This window comes from Salmo salar, chromosome 08 (assembly GCF_965601325.2).
Source record: "Salmo salar chromosome 08, fSalSal1, whole genome shotgun sequence".
In the NCBI taxonomy this organism is placed as follows: Eukaryota; Metazoa; Chordata; class Actinopteri; order Salmoniformes; family Salmonidae; genus Salmo; species Salmo salar.
In genome coordinates this window covers 13,544,140-13,560,506 of record NC_138298.1, presented here as the reverse complement: position 1 = coordinate 13,560,506, position 16,367 = coordinate 13,544,140, and the positions used below count along the sequence as shown (strand labels likewise).

General features: G+C 40.7%; 1 protein-coding gene across 1 annotated transcript; it reads right to left on the bottom strand.

Moving 5' to 3' along the window:
* Window positions 1-4,337: 4,337 nt before the first annotated feature.
* LOC106610015 (uncharacterized) lies at window positions 4,338-10,495 on the bottom strand. The gene is made up of 7 exons (XM_014209113.3): window positions 10,412-10,495; window positions 8,193-8,253; window positions 7,874-7,897; window positions 7,643-7,717; window positions 7,109-7,132; window positions 5,221-5,322; window positions 4,338-5,014 (listed from the first exon to the last, which is right to left on the bottom strand). Exons 2-7 carry the CDS (start codon window positions 8,244-8,246, stop codon window positions 4,646-4,648), a joined length of 648 nt encoding a protein of 215 aa, XP_014064588.1. The 5' UTR covers window positions 8,247-8,253; window positions 10,412-10,495; the 3' UTR covers window positions 4,338-4,645.
* Window positions 10,496-16,367: the final 5,872 nt, after the last annotated feature.

Genomic DNA, 16,367 nt, shown 5'->3' with positions numbered 1-16,367 from the left:
AAAATTAAGCATTGAGAATGGATTTGTTATGTTTGTATTATCTTAAAATAGCATTTATTACAGCAGTAAGGAATAGTATATTACGCAAAACTCTCAGCATCTTCATTACATAATCTAATATTTGATTTAAAACCCAGTGTGAGGTCCAAATTAATGTGAAATGCAAAACATACACATACATACAAGTAACATGCTGAAAACTATTATGATTCAGTTCATAGTGTAAAGTTAATTGTAGACATATTTCCTTGTTTTAGTCTCTAACAATGTTAGAAGTATTGTACTTGAGGTATATACCAAATACTCTACAGGCTGCACACACTTTACTTGCACAGGCCATGCATATGACTAATCTTTAGATTTACATTTTCAATGGTAAAATTACTTTATAATACATGCCCTGAGCTGAAGAGTTTTGAATTCCATAGCAACCTTGAATGAAAACCCAAATAAATGAATAGAATATCCCACTGCTACTACAAAAATAAAAACTACACTACTAGCACTATTACCTCTCCCCCACTTAACACTGCTCAAAGTATTGACACTCTTAAACTAGTAGTCATTAGTATTTATTTAATATTACCTACCTTAGGTACCTGGAAATATCAATGATGACTTCCTGCAGGGAAAAACCTTAAAACAGCAACCAGTGCACTGTTATGCTGATTTAATCCAAGTGATCAAACAGTTGAAGTTACTCAGGGATGTGTACAGGGACCCTGCATGGTTCTTATCTGCAGTACTAATTGGGTGATGGTCAGTTCTGAGGCTGTCCCAGAATTCAATCCAGTCTTCCTCTTAGAATATAGAAAGTTGTGCCGCGTCACACTATAGGCCACACCCACTTAGCTTTGGTACATTTTGGTAGTGGTGAGCTGAATAATTATAGCTGGCAAATCAGCATGAATATCCGAAAATGGCTGGGCACTGCCAAGAGCAAAAAAACAGGCCTTTGACAGCAATGCTAATTGTGCTGTTGGCACTGAAACATGGATTAACGTTTGAGACATTTATTTTACTTAGCAAGTCAGTTATGAACAAATTCTTATTTTCAATGACAGCCTAGGAACAATTGGTTCATTGTTCAGGGGCAAAATTACAGCTTTTTACCTTGGGGATTCGATCTTGCAACCTTTGGGTTAGTAGTCCAATACTCTAACCACTAGGCTACCTGCCACCTCATACAGTGTGTTTGGAAAGTTTTCAGACCTTTTGACATTTTCCAAATGTTGTTACCTTACAGCCTTATTCTAAAATTGATAAAATGTTCATTTTTCCTCATTAATCTACACACAATTACCCATAATGACAAATAAAATAAATAAAAATAAACGGGAAATATCACAATTACATAACTATTCAGACTCAGTACTCAGTACTTTGTTGAATCACCTTTGGCAGCGATTACAGTCTCGAATCTTCTTGGGTATGATGCTACAAGCATGGCACACCTGTATTTGGTGAGTTTCTCCCATTCTTCTCTGCAGATCCTCTCAAGCTCTGTCAGGTTTGATAGGGAGCATCGCTGCACAGCTATTTCAGGTCTCTCCAGAGATTGCGGGGAAAAATCCACTGTATGATAACACCTAAGTCACCTACCTCACAAGGACTGGCAAAATAGCTTAATGTAGCTTTGGATTAGTTTTACAGTTTGCTGGATGGGTTGGTATTTCAGATTAGATTTTATTTTAACGTTACACTTACTGTAGTACTGTGTTGAGAAGGGAAGTGCAGCCAACACAGTGACAATGGAGATTTGATGACCAGCAGTATAAAAAAATAATAAAATAAAAAAACACTTTCTTTCCAGAAATATAACTATGTGTGCACAGCTCGTGGTAGCAAGGTGGCTAGTTGTGACATTTTCTATGGAAATGCTAACAGCTGCTAAATATTTGAACCATAGGGCAAAGCAAATATGGACCCAGTGATTTTTTGATGATCATGATTACAACAGTAAGTGAAATAATGTAACACAATTGACAGGAATTCACAATTAGAGGGTTGTGGGTTTTTATGTTTTATTATTTCACCTACCATTGTACACTATATATACAAAAGTATGTGGACACCTCTTCAAATTAGTGGATTGGGCTATTTCGGCTACACCCGTTGCTGACAGGTGTATAAAATCGAGCACACAGCCATGAAATCTCCATAGTGAAACATTTGCTGTAGAATGGCCTTACTGAAGAGCTCAGTGACTTTCAACGTGGCACAGTCATAGGATGCCACCTTTCCAACAAGTCAGTTCGTCAAATTTCTGCACTGCTAGAGCTGCCCCAGTCAAGGAGCAACAACGGCTCAACAGTGAAGTGGTAGGCCACACAAGATCACAGAACGGGACCACCAACATCTTATGTCAAGTATTTTTGAAGTGTTGTGGTTGCAGGTTCATCTGACACATCTAAGGCTTTTTCTTTCGGTGTGTTGCTATAGGCCACCAAGTGCTAACAGTCAGCTTCTAAATAATATTTGTGAAATGCTTGCTAGTGTATGTGATGTAAACAGAGAGGGCTACTTTCTTGGCGATCTAAATATTGACTGGTTTTCATCATGTTGTCCGCTCAAGAGTCATCTTTGAATTGTAACCAGTGCCTGTAATCTGGTTCAGGTTATTAATCAACCTACCAGGGTGTTTACAAACACTACAGGAACAAGATCATCCACATGTACTGATCACATTTTTACTAATACTGCAGAACTTTGTTCTAAAGCTGAATCCGTACCCCCTGGATGCAGTGATCACAATATAATGGCTATATTCAGGAAAGCTACAACTCCAAAAGCTGGGCCTAAAATGGTGTATAAGAGATCATACAAAAGATTTTGCTGTGACTCTTATGTGAATTATTAAAAAAAATATTTGTTCGTCTGATGTGATTAAAAAGGATCCAGACGCTGCACTTGAATTCATGAAATTGATTCAATTATTGATAAACATGCACCTGTTAAGAAACTGACTGTTAGAACTGTTAAGGCTCCATGGATTGATAAGGAACTGAAAAACTGTATGGTTGAAAGAGATGGGGCAAAGAAAGTGGCTAATAAGTCTGGCTGCACATCTGACTGGCTGACACTGCAAATTGAGAAATGATGTGACTAAACTCAACCAAAAAAAGAAGAAGAAACTATTATGAAGCCAAGATCAATGATATAAAGAATGATGAAAAATGCTTAAGGAAATGAAGGGCAGAAAGACAGATTCAGATTATTTTAATGATTACTTCATTGGCAAAGTAGACAAACTTAGTTTGTTTGCGTTTATCTGGCCACTGTCTGCAAATGCTAAGATATTTGCATTTTTGTCCAAAAACCAATACAAGTCAATATCCCCGACATTAGCATATTTAGTCCAAATCATCTTAAAGTAGCCTTTTTAAGCTAAACAATCGATTTTTGTTGTCTTATCGTGTTGCCTTGCCTTGCATTTTCTGTGAACTATCACTTTAAGTAAGGTAGCGATAACCTTTATGTGCTAATTGACCCATTGTCAAACTCCGCCCGAGAATTTGGTGCATTTAATTGACTAGCATTTAATTGACTGGCTGAGCCAATCGCAGTGTCGTTAACCAAGCTCAAGTTCAACGTCCAGGCCAAACTATCTTTTCAAATGCATGCAGTCCAGATGTTTTGATTTCTATAGAGCATCGGAATGAGCAGAATCTAAAGTTTCTAACACCTACATTTGCCAAACAACATTTGCCAAACAAATCTTGTTTGGGAAAAATATCCTTTCTATACTATTCTGTTATATTCATATTATATTCTCACTATAAAACATATGTAGACCTACTGTATGCTGACTGTGATAAGGGCAGGGTAATACAAGTGTGTCTTGTCTGCTAAATGAACAAATTAAGTAGTTGATTTATTGGCAAGGCACATAGCCATAGGCCATAGCCTACTAAGCATATTTACATGCATTAAACTCAAAATATGCTATTCTGTTCTTTTGAAATACATTATTTTAGTATGATAATCTTTTTTTAAGACCTGCCTGAATGAAGTAATGGATTTATTTGGGATTTATATTAAAATTGATTTATTAGACTGTACATTTTTTTTATGACATTCCGAAGGTGCACATTGGCGGCTACTAGTAAGTGCTGAGGCCCGGCAATGCTGATGTTAAGATAACTTCGTTTTTTCCATTGGTTGAATGGGAGATGAGGCTTCCCGGGAAACTTTTGACCTGGATAGTAACATTATCTAAGGAGGACGTGGCTTGACAATTGAAATGGGGTACACATTTTGTCTCTTGTTCCAACGTAATGTGAAGTATCACATCATAAAACATTGTAATTTTTCTGCTGATAACAAAGAACATCAAGTGCAGTATCTCAACAGGCATTTTTATTTATAGAATGAGAAAAGCACAAAGAGAAAAGACTGAATCATCATATTTTTTGTGACTGCACAATGACAGTACAGGCTCATTTATACATGGAGGTTCACATAGATCCCACATATTCGCCAAATTAATTTTGTCCCTATTCAGGTAGCCGTACCATAGACTTCTCTGCTCCTACCCTGCCCCTTTTCCATCACTGTTGTTTCCACCTTTTTGTTACTATAACTACGGGAGGGAATGTCTTCCTGGCTCGACACAGGAGCAAGCTGGCGACTGTTGCCGTGGCGCCTACATAACATGGAGGGCGGAGTCTGAGGGCCCAGCCACCATGGTGGTGTCGTTTGGCGCTATGAGAGCAGGATCGACAACAACGACGTCAGCGTCAATGGTGGCGGGGATGTCGACGGCAGCGGGTATAACAACATTGACAGGCACCTCCACGGCCGGGTCGACAGGAGCTGCAGCGGCTGGGTCTACAGGCGAGGTGGTGTCCACAACTGCTGGTTCCTCAGCTGCAACGTCCACTGCTGGCTCAGCCTCGGCTTCAGCGGCAGCCGCGTCCTCTCCAACCTCGTCAGAGTTCAGAGGGACGGCTGGGGCAGCAGGGGCAGCCTGGCCAGGGTAGGGATAGTAGCTGCCATAGCCGCCATAGCGGGGCTGAAAGAGGGATAGTGAGCATGAGAAGGGGTTTAACACACACCCACATCACAATGTACACATTTGTAAACATATATTACAGTAATTCTTATCTATTTTCTTGGAGAGAAACCCACATGATGCTATTTTTAATGACTTGCATTCGTTGTTGAAGGTGTGGAACCTTAGCAGATGAATTCAAACTGATTTAAATGATTTATGCTCACTGCTGGGGCCTCTTCATCCGAGTTCATTGGTGGTGGTGGTGGTAGTGGGTAGAAGTTGGGGGCTTGAGGTGGGGCAGCAGGGGCTGCAGCAGGGTCATTCAACTGTTCACAACACAAATGGTTCAGCCCATAAGAGTACTTCTGCCAACATTATGGTGTCACTATCAGCTCTAAAACAGGGTATTGAGTCTTGAGTCTCGCAAGGAGTGGTAAAAGTGGTAGAAAAGCTAGGGATTTTTATCAGAAGAATCTTTCTACAGCATGCGTTTACAGTTTTTTATAATACACTGCTCAAAAAAATAAAGGGAACACTTAAACAACACAATGTAACTCCAAGTCAATCACACTTCTGTGAAATCAAACTGTCCACTTAGGAAGCAACACTGATTGACAATAAATTTCACATGCTGTTGTGCAAATGGAATAGACAACAGGTGGAAATTATAGGCAATTAGCAAGACACCCCCAATAAAGGAGTGGTTCTGCAGGTGGGGAACACAGACCACTTCTCAGTTCCTATGCTTCCTGGCTGATGTTTTGGTCACTTTTCAATGCTGCCGGTGCTTTCACTCTAGTGGTAGCATGAGACGGAGTCTACAACCCACACAAGTGGCTCAGGTAGTGCAGCTCATCCAGGATGGCACATCAATGCGAGCTGTGGCAAGAAGGTTTGCTGTGTCTGTCAGCGTAGTGTCCAGAGCATGGAGGCGCTACCAGGAGACAGGCCAGTACATCAGGAGACGTGGAGGAGGCCGTAGGAGGGCAACAACCCAGCAGCAGGACCGCTACCTCTGCCTTTGTGCAAGGAGGAGCAGGAGAAGCACTGCCAGAGCCCTGCAAAATGACCTCCAGCAGGCCACAAATGTACATGTGTCTGCTCAAATGGTCAGAAACAGACTCCATGAGGGTGGTATGAGGGCCCGACGTCCACAGGTGGGGGTTGCGCTTACAGCCCAACACCGTGCAGGACGTTTGGCATTTGCCAGAGAACACCAAGATTGGCAAATCCGCCACTGGTGCCCTGTACTCTTCACAGATGAAAGCAGGTTCACACTGAGCACGTGACAGACGTGACAGAGTCTGGAGACGCCGTGGAGAACTTTCTGCTGCCTGCAACATCCTCCAGCATGACCGGTTTGGCGGTGGGTCAGTCATGGTGTGGGGTGGCATTTCTTTGGGGGGCCGCACAGCCCTCCATGTGCTCGCCAGAGGTAGCCTGACTGCCATTAGGTACCGAGATGAGATCCTCAGACCCCTTGTGAGACCATATGCTGGTGCATTTGGCCCTGGGTTCCTCCTAATGCAAGACAATGCTGGACCTCATGTGGCTGGAGTGTGTCAGCAGTTCCTGCAAGAGGAAGGCATTGATGCTATAGACTGGAACCGCCTGTTCCCCAGACCTGAATCCAGTTGAGCACATCTGGGACATCATGTCTCGCTCCATCCACCAACACCACGTTGCACCACAGACTGTCCAGGAGTTGGCGGATGCTTTAGTCCAGGTCTGGGAGGAGATCCCTCAGGAGACCATCCGCCACCTCATCAGGAGCATGCCCAGGCATTGTAGGGAGGTCATACAGGCACGTGGAGGCCACACACACTACTGAGCCTCATTTTGACTTGTTTTAAGGACATTACATCAAAGTTGGATCAGCCTGTAGTGTGGCTTTCCACTTTAATTTTGAGTGTGACTCCAAATCCAGACCTCCATGGGTTGATAAATTGGATTTCCATTGATTATTTTTGTGTGATTTTGTTGTCAGCACATTCAACTATGTAAAGAAAAAAGTATTTAATAAGATTATTTCTTTCATTCAGATCTAGGATGTGTTGTTTAAGTGTTCCCTTTATTATTTTGAGCAGTATAGTTTCGAAAAGCAGCACTTACCATTGAGAGCTGAGCTGGTGCTGCCTTTGGATGAAAGAAAATGATTAGACGATCACTGATATGGTTGATATCCAGAGTTAATTATTCCATTATGTTTCTGTATTTATGGATTGTTGAGTGAGGGTGTTTAAGGAGTTCGTAAATGGCCTAAATATGAAGGAGAGCGAAACACTGCAGCATAATGTAGATTCTGAGCACCTTCCTAATATTGAGTTGCACCCACTTTTGCTCTCAAAACAGTCTCAATTAGTCGGGACATATTCAAACAGATTAGGTTATGGCTGCGGTGCAGTGCCCAATTAGCAGTTTAGGGGGGTTAAGTTCCTTGCTAAATGGCACGTGAGATAATGATGACACCAGATCCCCCCCCCCCTTCCCCTCATCAGCAATAGGATTCAAACTGGTAACCCTATGGTTGCTCATTGCCTCTCTAAACTCGAGGCTACTGTCACCCTCTTTTTATTCCATTGAAAGTTGTTATATGCCTAATATGTTGTGCAAGTTCAATCCGAACCAAAACGGCTGCCCTCTAACCTGTTGTCCGAGGGAACCATACTTTCTGTAGAGCTCCATCCACCTCAGGGCCTCGTTGGCGTGTGCTGCAACCTGCTGGGAAATACAAGACGTGGAGCCAAACATGTAATTAAGGTAGTATTAAGGTCATTCAAACCCCTTTCCCATGTTCATATCATGCCTTGGATGACATGACGTGACATGATGATTGCATGAGGTTGTTAAGAGATGTCGAAACTGAAATCCACCTACCTCATCGCTTCCACTATCAGGAGCCTGCAAGGCACAACACAGCAGTTTGAGAATGATCATCCAGTCAACACACAGACTTATGTCAACATCAAGAGAACACCACTGAGACTTCAGCTTGTACAATTGAAGCTCAAGCAAATGTCAACTTGTACAGTTCAAGCAGATGCACAAACAAATGTATTGTAATGCAATGGATTAACAATACTTTTTAACAAAAGGAAAATACAAAAACTCTGTCTATTGTAATGCATTGGATTGATTGAGGAGATAAACTATTCAATTATAATGTAAACAACATGTTCTGGGTTTGGAGACTTACTGGAGCAGCCAGGGAGTAGCCCAGCATGCACATCAATAGCACCACAGATATCATCTTGATCCTTCAACAGAGAAAGAGGATATATGGTCAGGTCTGAAATTATTGGCATCCTTGATAAAAATAAAATAAATACTAATATCGTATGTTCCCCCCAAAAATGTATTATATTATTTCATACTAACACAATTGCTCAGAGAAAGAGAGATTTTGTGGAACAAGTAATATTTTCTCTCAAAAAATTTGCCCCATAATTAAGTGATAATGCCTGAGAAGCCGGTGTTTGGAGGATATATTGGCACGGGTGTTGTTAGGCCTGAGACAAAGTCGAGGGCATTATCACTTTTATACAACAAGTTACCAACATATTAAAATAATGAATGACATATTTTCATTAAAAAAAGTTATTTCGACTAATTTACTATTAGTAAATGAGTATTAGTAAATACTACTAATTACTATTTCATCCTTCCACAAGATATAGTCCCGATGCAAATATAGGGTTGCTACCCAAGCTGGCTGGTCGTTCGTTCTATCGGTTCAGTTGCTCGAGATGCGACCCAGCCGTTCAGTCTTTTGGTTCGGTATCTATGGACGCGACTCAGTCGTTAGCCATAGTTGGCTAGCTAACTCACAGTCACGTCAAAGAAAAGTGCAGCCAGAATAGCAGCAAAGTAGATGCATTTGTTTAAGCTGTTTTATAGAGACATGTACAGTATTTGGATACATCATTAAGAATGAGCTAATGAGGCGTGATTTCGCCTGGCATAGAAAATGTGCTCACTCAGAGGAGATAGCTAACACAATCAGTTCAAACTGAAGCTGGAAAGACTGCAAACTAGCTGCGCTTCGTTTTGTTTTACCTTTTTCTTTGTATATATCCATTAAAATGATGCCAGCTGATTTATGATTTCGACTGGCTGAGAAATGCTGCTTGCCTGTCTGTCTCGTCCCGACTCATTCATTACCATGGGACAGTTAGAGATCGAATTTGAATATTGAAACAACGTTGCACATGTAGGAGAGACAGTCACCAAGGTTTATACAAATCTCTGCTGTTGAAAATGAAATGTTAGTGTTAAAGAAATGTGAGATAATGTCTAGATGCTTTTCATGGTGGAGATCATGTTTATAAATTGCTTGGCTGGGCTGATGAGACAGTGGATTGCACAGTCAGGAAGATAGTAAATAGACATTTTAACGTAATAGATTTAGCCAGTGGTAACTTGTGGAATAGGCACCAGCTGGAATGCGGTTTTAACCAATCAGCATTCAGGATTAGACCCACCCGTTGTATAACAAAATATCCACCACCATATTCTAAAGTAGGTATGGGGTTATTTTATGCATCTTTCTTTCAATACAAAACCCACTACAGGTGTGCGTGGCCAAGAGCTCTATTTTCATGTCATCCAAGAAATATAAAGGCCTGGAGTTTGCTAAAAGCCATTGGCATTTGGATTGGAACCGGTGCTATGGTCAGATGACATGAAATAGAGCTCTTTGGATAAGCACACCAGTGCTTATCCAAAGATAAGAAAAGAGCCCGATATCTACTGTAAAATATGGTGGTGGATCTTTGATGTGATGGGGCTATTTTGCTTCCACTGTTCATGGGGCCTTTGTTAAGGTCAAAGGCATCATGAACTTTACCCAGCACCAGGATATTTTAGCCAAAAACCTGGTTACCTCTGCCAGGAGGTTAAAACTTGGCCGTAAGTGGATCTTCCAGCAAGACAATAACCCCAAGCACACATAACAATCCACAAAGAAATGGTTAATTGACAACAAAATAAACATTTTGCAATGGCCATCACAGTCTCCGGGCTTGAACTCCATTGAAAAGTTGCGGTTTGAATTGAAGAGGACGAGGATCTGGAAAGATTCTGTTTGGAGAAATGGTCTAAGATCCCCACAAATGTGTTCTCCTATCTTGGAAAACATTTTAGAAAAAGGCGACGTTATCCTCACAAGGTAAGGTATTGAAAGGTATTGAAAATAGGGTTGCATTTAATTTGGAAAAAATTATATATTACTTGCTAAACAACATTTATTTTCAGCAGCAGTTTCATCTTAAATACAGTATATGCTTAAAAGCATTCAATATTGTAACGTACTGTAAGTAGTCTATGATGTAATAACACAGCAAAACAAAAGCTTTATCCCAAACTGTATACTGTATGCTTTTCGTTATACTGTGAAATGAAAATCTAGAATCTCACCTTTGTCTTAGTATCAGGAGCAAGTGAAGCAATGGTCTTGTGTGGGAAAGAATGAACTACATAATTTCTCACAAAGTAAATTTGTACTCTAGACCCGCCTGCGACAACCAATCAGGTCTTTGCACCCCGAAACATTTGCATGCCACTGTTTGATGAAATCTCCTTTCTCTTCAAAAATCAAGACGTGGGGTCTTAATGCCCCTATTATCTTTAATTATACACTGTGCAATTATGCTTAGCACACCACAAATCCCCCCTCCCAAGTAAACGCCAAACTTGAAAAGATTCTCAAACTAAGGCAGAGGGCATCAATCGAGTGCATCTCTCATGGTTACATTGATAAAGTATCTCTTTTGGGACTTAAAAGTTCTCACAGTCTGTTAGCAATAGGGCAATAATCTCCATAAAGGTTTAAGGGGTAGTGCCAAGTTAATCAAACTCAAATCAAAGGCCTTGATAGATATTGGAGCTCAAAAGCATACATTCCTTTAATGTTTTTTAATTACCAGTCTGTCAACACACTGACTAGAACACACCGATGGTAATGAGAGATATTAAACATCAATCCTTCTCCTTTGTCATTGTTGTGAACACAGTGATATTTTCAACAGGTTTTTATCTTGTCAACGTCTGTTTTTTTCCCCCTCTTCATTGGTTAGGGCATGTCTGATTTCATATCACAGATTCACAAAGGTATTTTGAATGTTGGAGGTAAAGGTTAGGTTAGCCACGATGGTGGTGTGGACCAAATCAGATAAGAGGAGTTACTTCTTCGTGTGAAAACCAGGCACAGTATTCTAAACATTCCACAATCCATAACAAACACACATGCCACTTAAGAATATGCTGAGCTGTGAGACTTTATGGAGATAAGATAGGAATCTTGGCCACTTGTTGCTTTCTGCTTATGTCTAGTGAGCTGAAAAATACTATTGTGCTGAAGGAAGAGGGAGGTTGGGAAAGTGGGTGCCTTTTAGTCAAATGAAGAGGACTGCCACAGCATGTCTTTGTACCTTACTAAACATAACGGTTATCTTCCACTTCACTATATTCTCACACCTGGTCACAATAGTCTATTTGTAGTAGGTTTTATTGGTTTCTCACAGTCGTAGACTGAATTGTACACCAATGTACAATCATAACATTAATCATAAATAATTATCAAATAGTAAAATCCTAAACTAGCAAAACACTTATAATATAATACAACGTTAAAATACGCCATATATACAACAACAGAAAAATACTACAAAGACAAGGTTTGGGGTGGCGCTTTAGAAAATGCATCTTTAGAGTTCTTAGGTGTCATAAAATAAGTTGTACTCATCCTTAAAAATGTCGTACTGGAGAGAAGAGGACCAAAACACAGCAGGTATGTGCAGGCTCATCTTGACTTTTATTAACCTGTTTGGGATAGGGGGCAGCATTTGCACGTCTGGATAAAAAAAATGTACCCGATTTAATCTGGTTACTAATCCTACCCAGTAACTAGAATATGCATATACTTATTATATATGGATAGAAAACACTCTAAAGTTTCTAAAACTGTTTGAATGGTGTCTGTGAGTATAACAGAACTCATTTGGCAGGCAAAACCCTGAGACATTTTCTGACAGGAAGTGGATACCTGATGTGTTGTATTGACTTTAAACCTATCCCATTGAAAAACACAGGGGCTGAGGAATATTTTGGCACTTCCTATTGCTTCCACTAGATGTCACCAGCCTTTACAAAGTGTTTTGAGTCTTCTGGAGGGAGATCTGACCGAACAAGAGCCATGGAACGATGATGGCCCATTAGACACCTGGCGCGCGAGTTCATGTTGGGTACCCTCGTTCCAATACGTTATAAAAGAGTATGCATTCGTCCACCTTGAATATTATTCATGTTCTGGTTAAAAAAGGCCCTAATGATTTATGCTATACAACGTTTGACATGTTTGAACGAACGGAAATATATTTTTTCCCCTCGTTCATGACGAGAAGTCCGGCTGGCTTAGATCATGTGCTAACAAGACGGAGATTTTTGGACATAAATGATGAGCTTTTTTGAACAAAACTACATTCGTTATGGACCTGTGATACCTGGAAGTGACATCTGATGAAGAGAATCAAAGGTAATGGATTATTTACATAGTATTTTCGATTTTAGATCTCCCCAACATGACGGCTTGTCTGTATCGCAACGCGTATTTTTCTGGGCGCAGTGCTCAGATTATTGCAAAGTGTGATTTCCCAGTAAGGTTATTTTTAAATCTGGCAAGTTGATTGCGTTCAAGAGATGTAAATCTATAATTCTTTAAATGACAATATAATATTTTACCAATGTTTTCTAATTTTAATTATTTAATTTGTGGTGTTGACTTGACTGCCGGTTATTGGAGGGAAACGATTTCCTCAACATCAATGCCATAGTAAAACGCTGTTTTTGGATATAAATATGAACTTGATAGAACTAAAAATGCATGCATTGTCTAACATAATGTCCTAGGAGTGTCATCTGATGGAGATTGTAAAAGGTTAGTGCATCATTTTAGCTGGTTTTATGGTTTTGGTGACCCTGTCTTTGACTTGACAAAACATTACACACAACTCTTGTAAATGTACTGTCCTAACATACTCTAAATTTATGCTTTCGCCGTAAAACCTTTTGAAATCGTAAAACGTGGTTAGATTAAGGAGATGTTTATCTTTCAAATGGTGTAAAATAGTTGTATTTTAGAAAAATTTGAATTTTGACATTTATTTGGATTCAAATTTGCCGCTCTTGAAATGCACCTGCTGTTGATGGAGTGCACCACGGGTGGCACGCTAGCGTCCCACCTAGCCCATAGAGGTTTTAACTATCAAAATGAATGCCAAAATAACAAACCATGAGAATGAACGAACAACCAACAAACAGTCTGGCAAAGCATAGGCTCAACACAGAACAATTCCCCACAACCCCAAAGACAAACACACACACCTATATAGGACTTCCAATCAAAGGCAACTATACACACCTGCCTTCAATTGGAAGTCCCAATCATCAACCCAACATTTAACAAACACAAACCTGCCACGTCCTGACCAAAACTAAAACACTAGCTCCATCTGCTGGTCAGGACGTGACATTAGGTATGCATTTCTAAGGCCCCTGGGCTATAGAGTATGGGGTGTGCATTGATCAGTTTAGTGAAGTATGGAATGTGAGAGTTCTGATAGCGGCCTGTGCGTGTCATCGGAGTGTTCAGTTTCTGGCTGTTGTGGGTTGCCGTCCCAGTAATCCGCTGTCTGGTTGGAGGGAGTCAGTCTGCAAACTGGGAGTTCTACAGGGGGCCAGGCAGTCTGCTCTCCAATGACATGATTCTGAGAGGTTTCGAGGGCGTCCCGGTAGCTGGTTTACGACCCGCCCAGAATTATTCTGCAAGCTCTCTTTCAGAGACGCTCCAGCTGACCACTCATGGTTTGAGTGAAGCCAGGGTACCAGGCAGGGACAGCATACTCCAGAACTTGTCTTATGTAGCCAATGTAGATGGACAGTGGTTACAGAGAAGCGCTTAATGCACTTGAGGAGGAACAGCTTCCTGCTGGTCCTTGTGGTCATGGTGTCAACCTGGCTGCTCCAGCGCAGGACCTGCTGGACAATAGTACCCAGCATCCTGACCTTTGGTGTCTCTGACAAGGGGACTCGGTTGATGAAGAAGGATGGTGTAGGGGGGAGGGGTTTTACTACACATTTCTTCTCATTGAGGAGCATGCCATTGGTAGCGGTCCAGGTGCTGAGATCGTCCAGTTGCTTTAGCATTGATGATGGTTGCTTCAGTTTCCTGATTTCAAGAAGATTCATGTAATCAAGATATTTCCACACAGGGTAGGGCAGCGTCATGTGCAGCATCATTGATGAGGGCAAGGAAAAGTATTGGGCCAAGGATGGTCCCCTGTGCTACCCCACATGTGAGGGACTCCCATTCACATAGGGCAGCACAATAGCGCACTTGTTGTCTCCTGTCAGATAAAGTCACAAATCCATGGGACTATTTCAGGCCTCACCCCCATTGATAGGATTGTTTTGATGACAATAGTGTGGTTAACCCTGTCAAATGCTTTGCTGAACTCTATGGCTACCAATGAGCAGACTGAGCTTGGTTTTTCTGAGTCTTTGGAGAGACTGTCAATAAGGGCATGGGTGGTGGACTGGCCTTTAAGACTTCCAAACTGTCTGGGGTCGAAAGAGATGTCATTGAGTATCAATTGGAGAGCAAAGCCTTTAGCAACCTTTGCAAACTGGGATGTTAGAGAGATTGGTCTTAGTTGTTTTACATGGGCAGGTCGGGATTTGGGGATGGGAATGACCACTATTTCTTTCCACTGCTTTGGAACTAGGCCCTCCTTGAAAGAAGGGTTGAGAATGTGACATACGGGAGTACTGATCTCACAGGCAAAATGTTTCAACAGTTTCTGGGGTATTAGGTCCGGGCCGGGTGCTTTGCAGACCTTGATTGTTTAGAGACTTTTGTAGACATCCCAGACTGGGAGGGTGGGAAGCTGGTGTGAGTAAAGCTTTCACATGCTATAGTCAAATGTAGCTTATTTTAACACTGTTGGAGATGACAGCTACACTCTTAGAAAAAAAGGTCCTGTCTAGAATCTAAAAGGGTTCTTTGGCTGTCACCATAGGAGAATCAATGCGGACCAGGTAGAACACTTTTTGTTCCAGGTAGAACCTTTCTGGGTTCCATCTAGACCCCTTTACACATTAGGTTCTACATTGAACCCAAAAGGGTTATACCTGGAACTATAGAGGGTTCTACATGGAACCAAAAAGGGTGCCCATATGGGAAAAGCCAAAGAACCCTTTTGGAATCCTTTTTTCTAAGGGTGTAGCTAAGAAAGAGTATTTTCCAACACTCTAATGCTGTGTGAAGCACTTACAATGCATGAAATGTGGTATAACATAAACACTTTGCAGAAAATACAGCCATAAGATGCTATGTATCGCATAAAAATGTGATATAGAAGTTGGTAGAAGCATATTCTCTGAACATTATAATTAATGGCAACCAAACCTTTGATTTATCAATTATGATAATCACTATAGAAACTGCTATACAAAAATGCAGTTGTATTATTCATTTTGCTGGCTCATCAAAGTCTGTTTCTAGAGTGAATAAATAGGATAAATTCCATACTCCATCAACACATTCAGTTAACAACATCTTCAGATAACTACTTGCATCTGCCGTAAGTAGCTAATGTTGTTCCACAGCTGAGCAAATGACTTAGCTAGTTTTGCGCTCTACTTGTAAACACATTTTTGAGAAAAGTGAATAAAATGCAAATGTCAGTGTCTTGGTGTTGAGTTTTTGGTTTAGTGTTGTGTAAAATAAAATAATTATACAATTATAAAATATTTTCCATCTTAGAGTACAATAAAATGATTATATTCTAAGATAGTGCTTGGAGATAGGATTTATTCAACATATTGGAGTCCTCAACAAGTAAAAAAATAAGAGCATTTAAGGGATGGGATTTTACCAGAGGTACATTCAGAGACAGAGATTTTGACTGTTTACTGTTGACTTCCCTTTCGACGGAACGACTCAGCTACCATGAAGATTTCCATTGCTGTCCTTATAGCACGTGTCGTCGGCACATCACTCTGTGTACCTGTAAGTACAATACCTTATTCATATGTTCTTATGTACAATTTGTGACTCAGGTTGATGTTTATGTGAATTGAATTGTATTGTGATGTTGAAAGTGTGATTCCACTTCTCTTGTAGACAATACAGTTAATTGAGTAGGAGGCACCTCGGGCACAGGTAAGAACTTCTAAAAGAACCAACGTTCACTCATGTACCAATAATTTGACTCAAAAAGAAATCCAGAGTAGCAGGAGAAACACATAAGAATGCATGTAGAGCTGGGGAACTCCTTGACGTACCAGTGTGGAGTTTGTAAGTATTTATCATTCT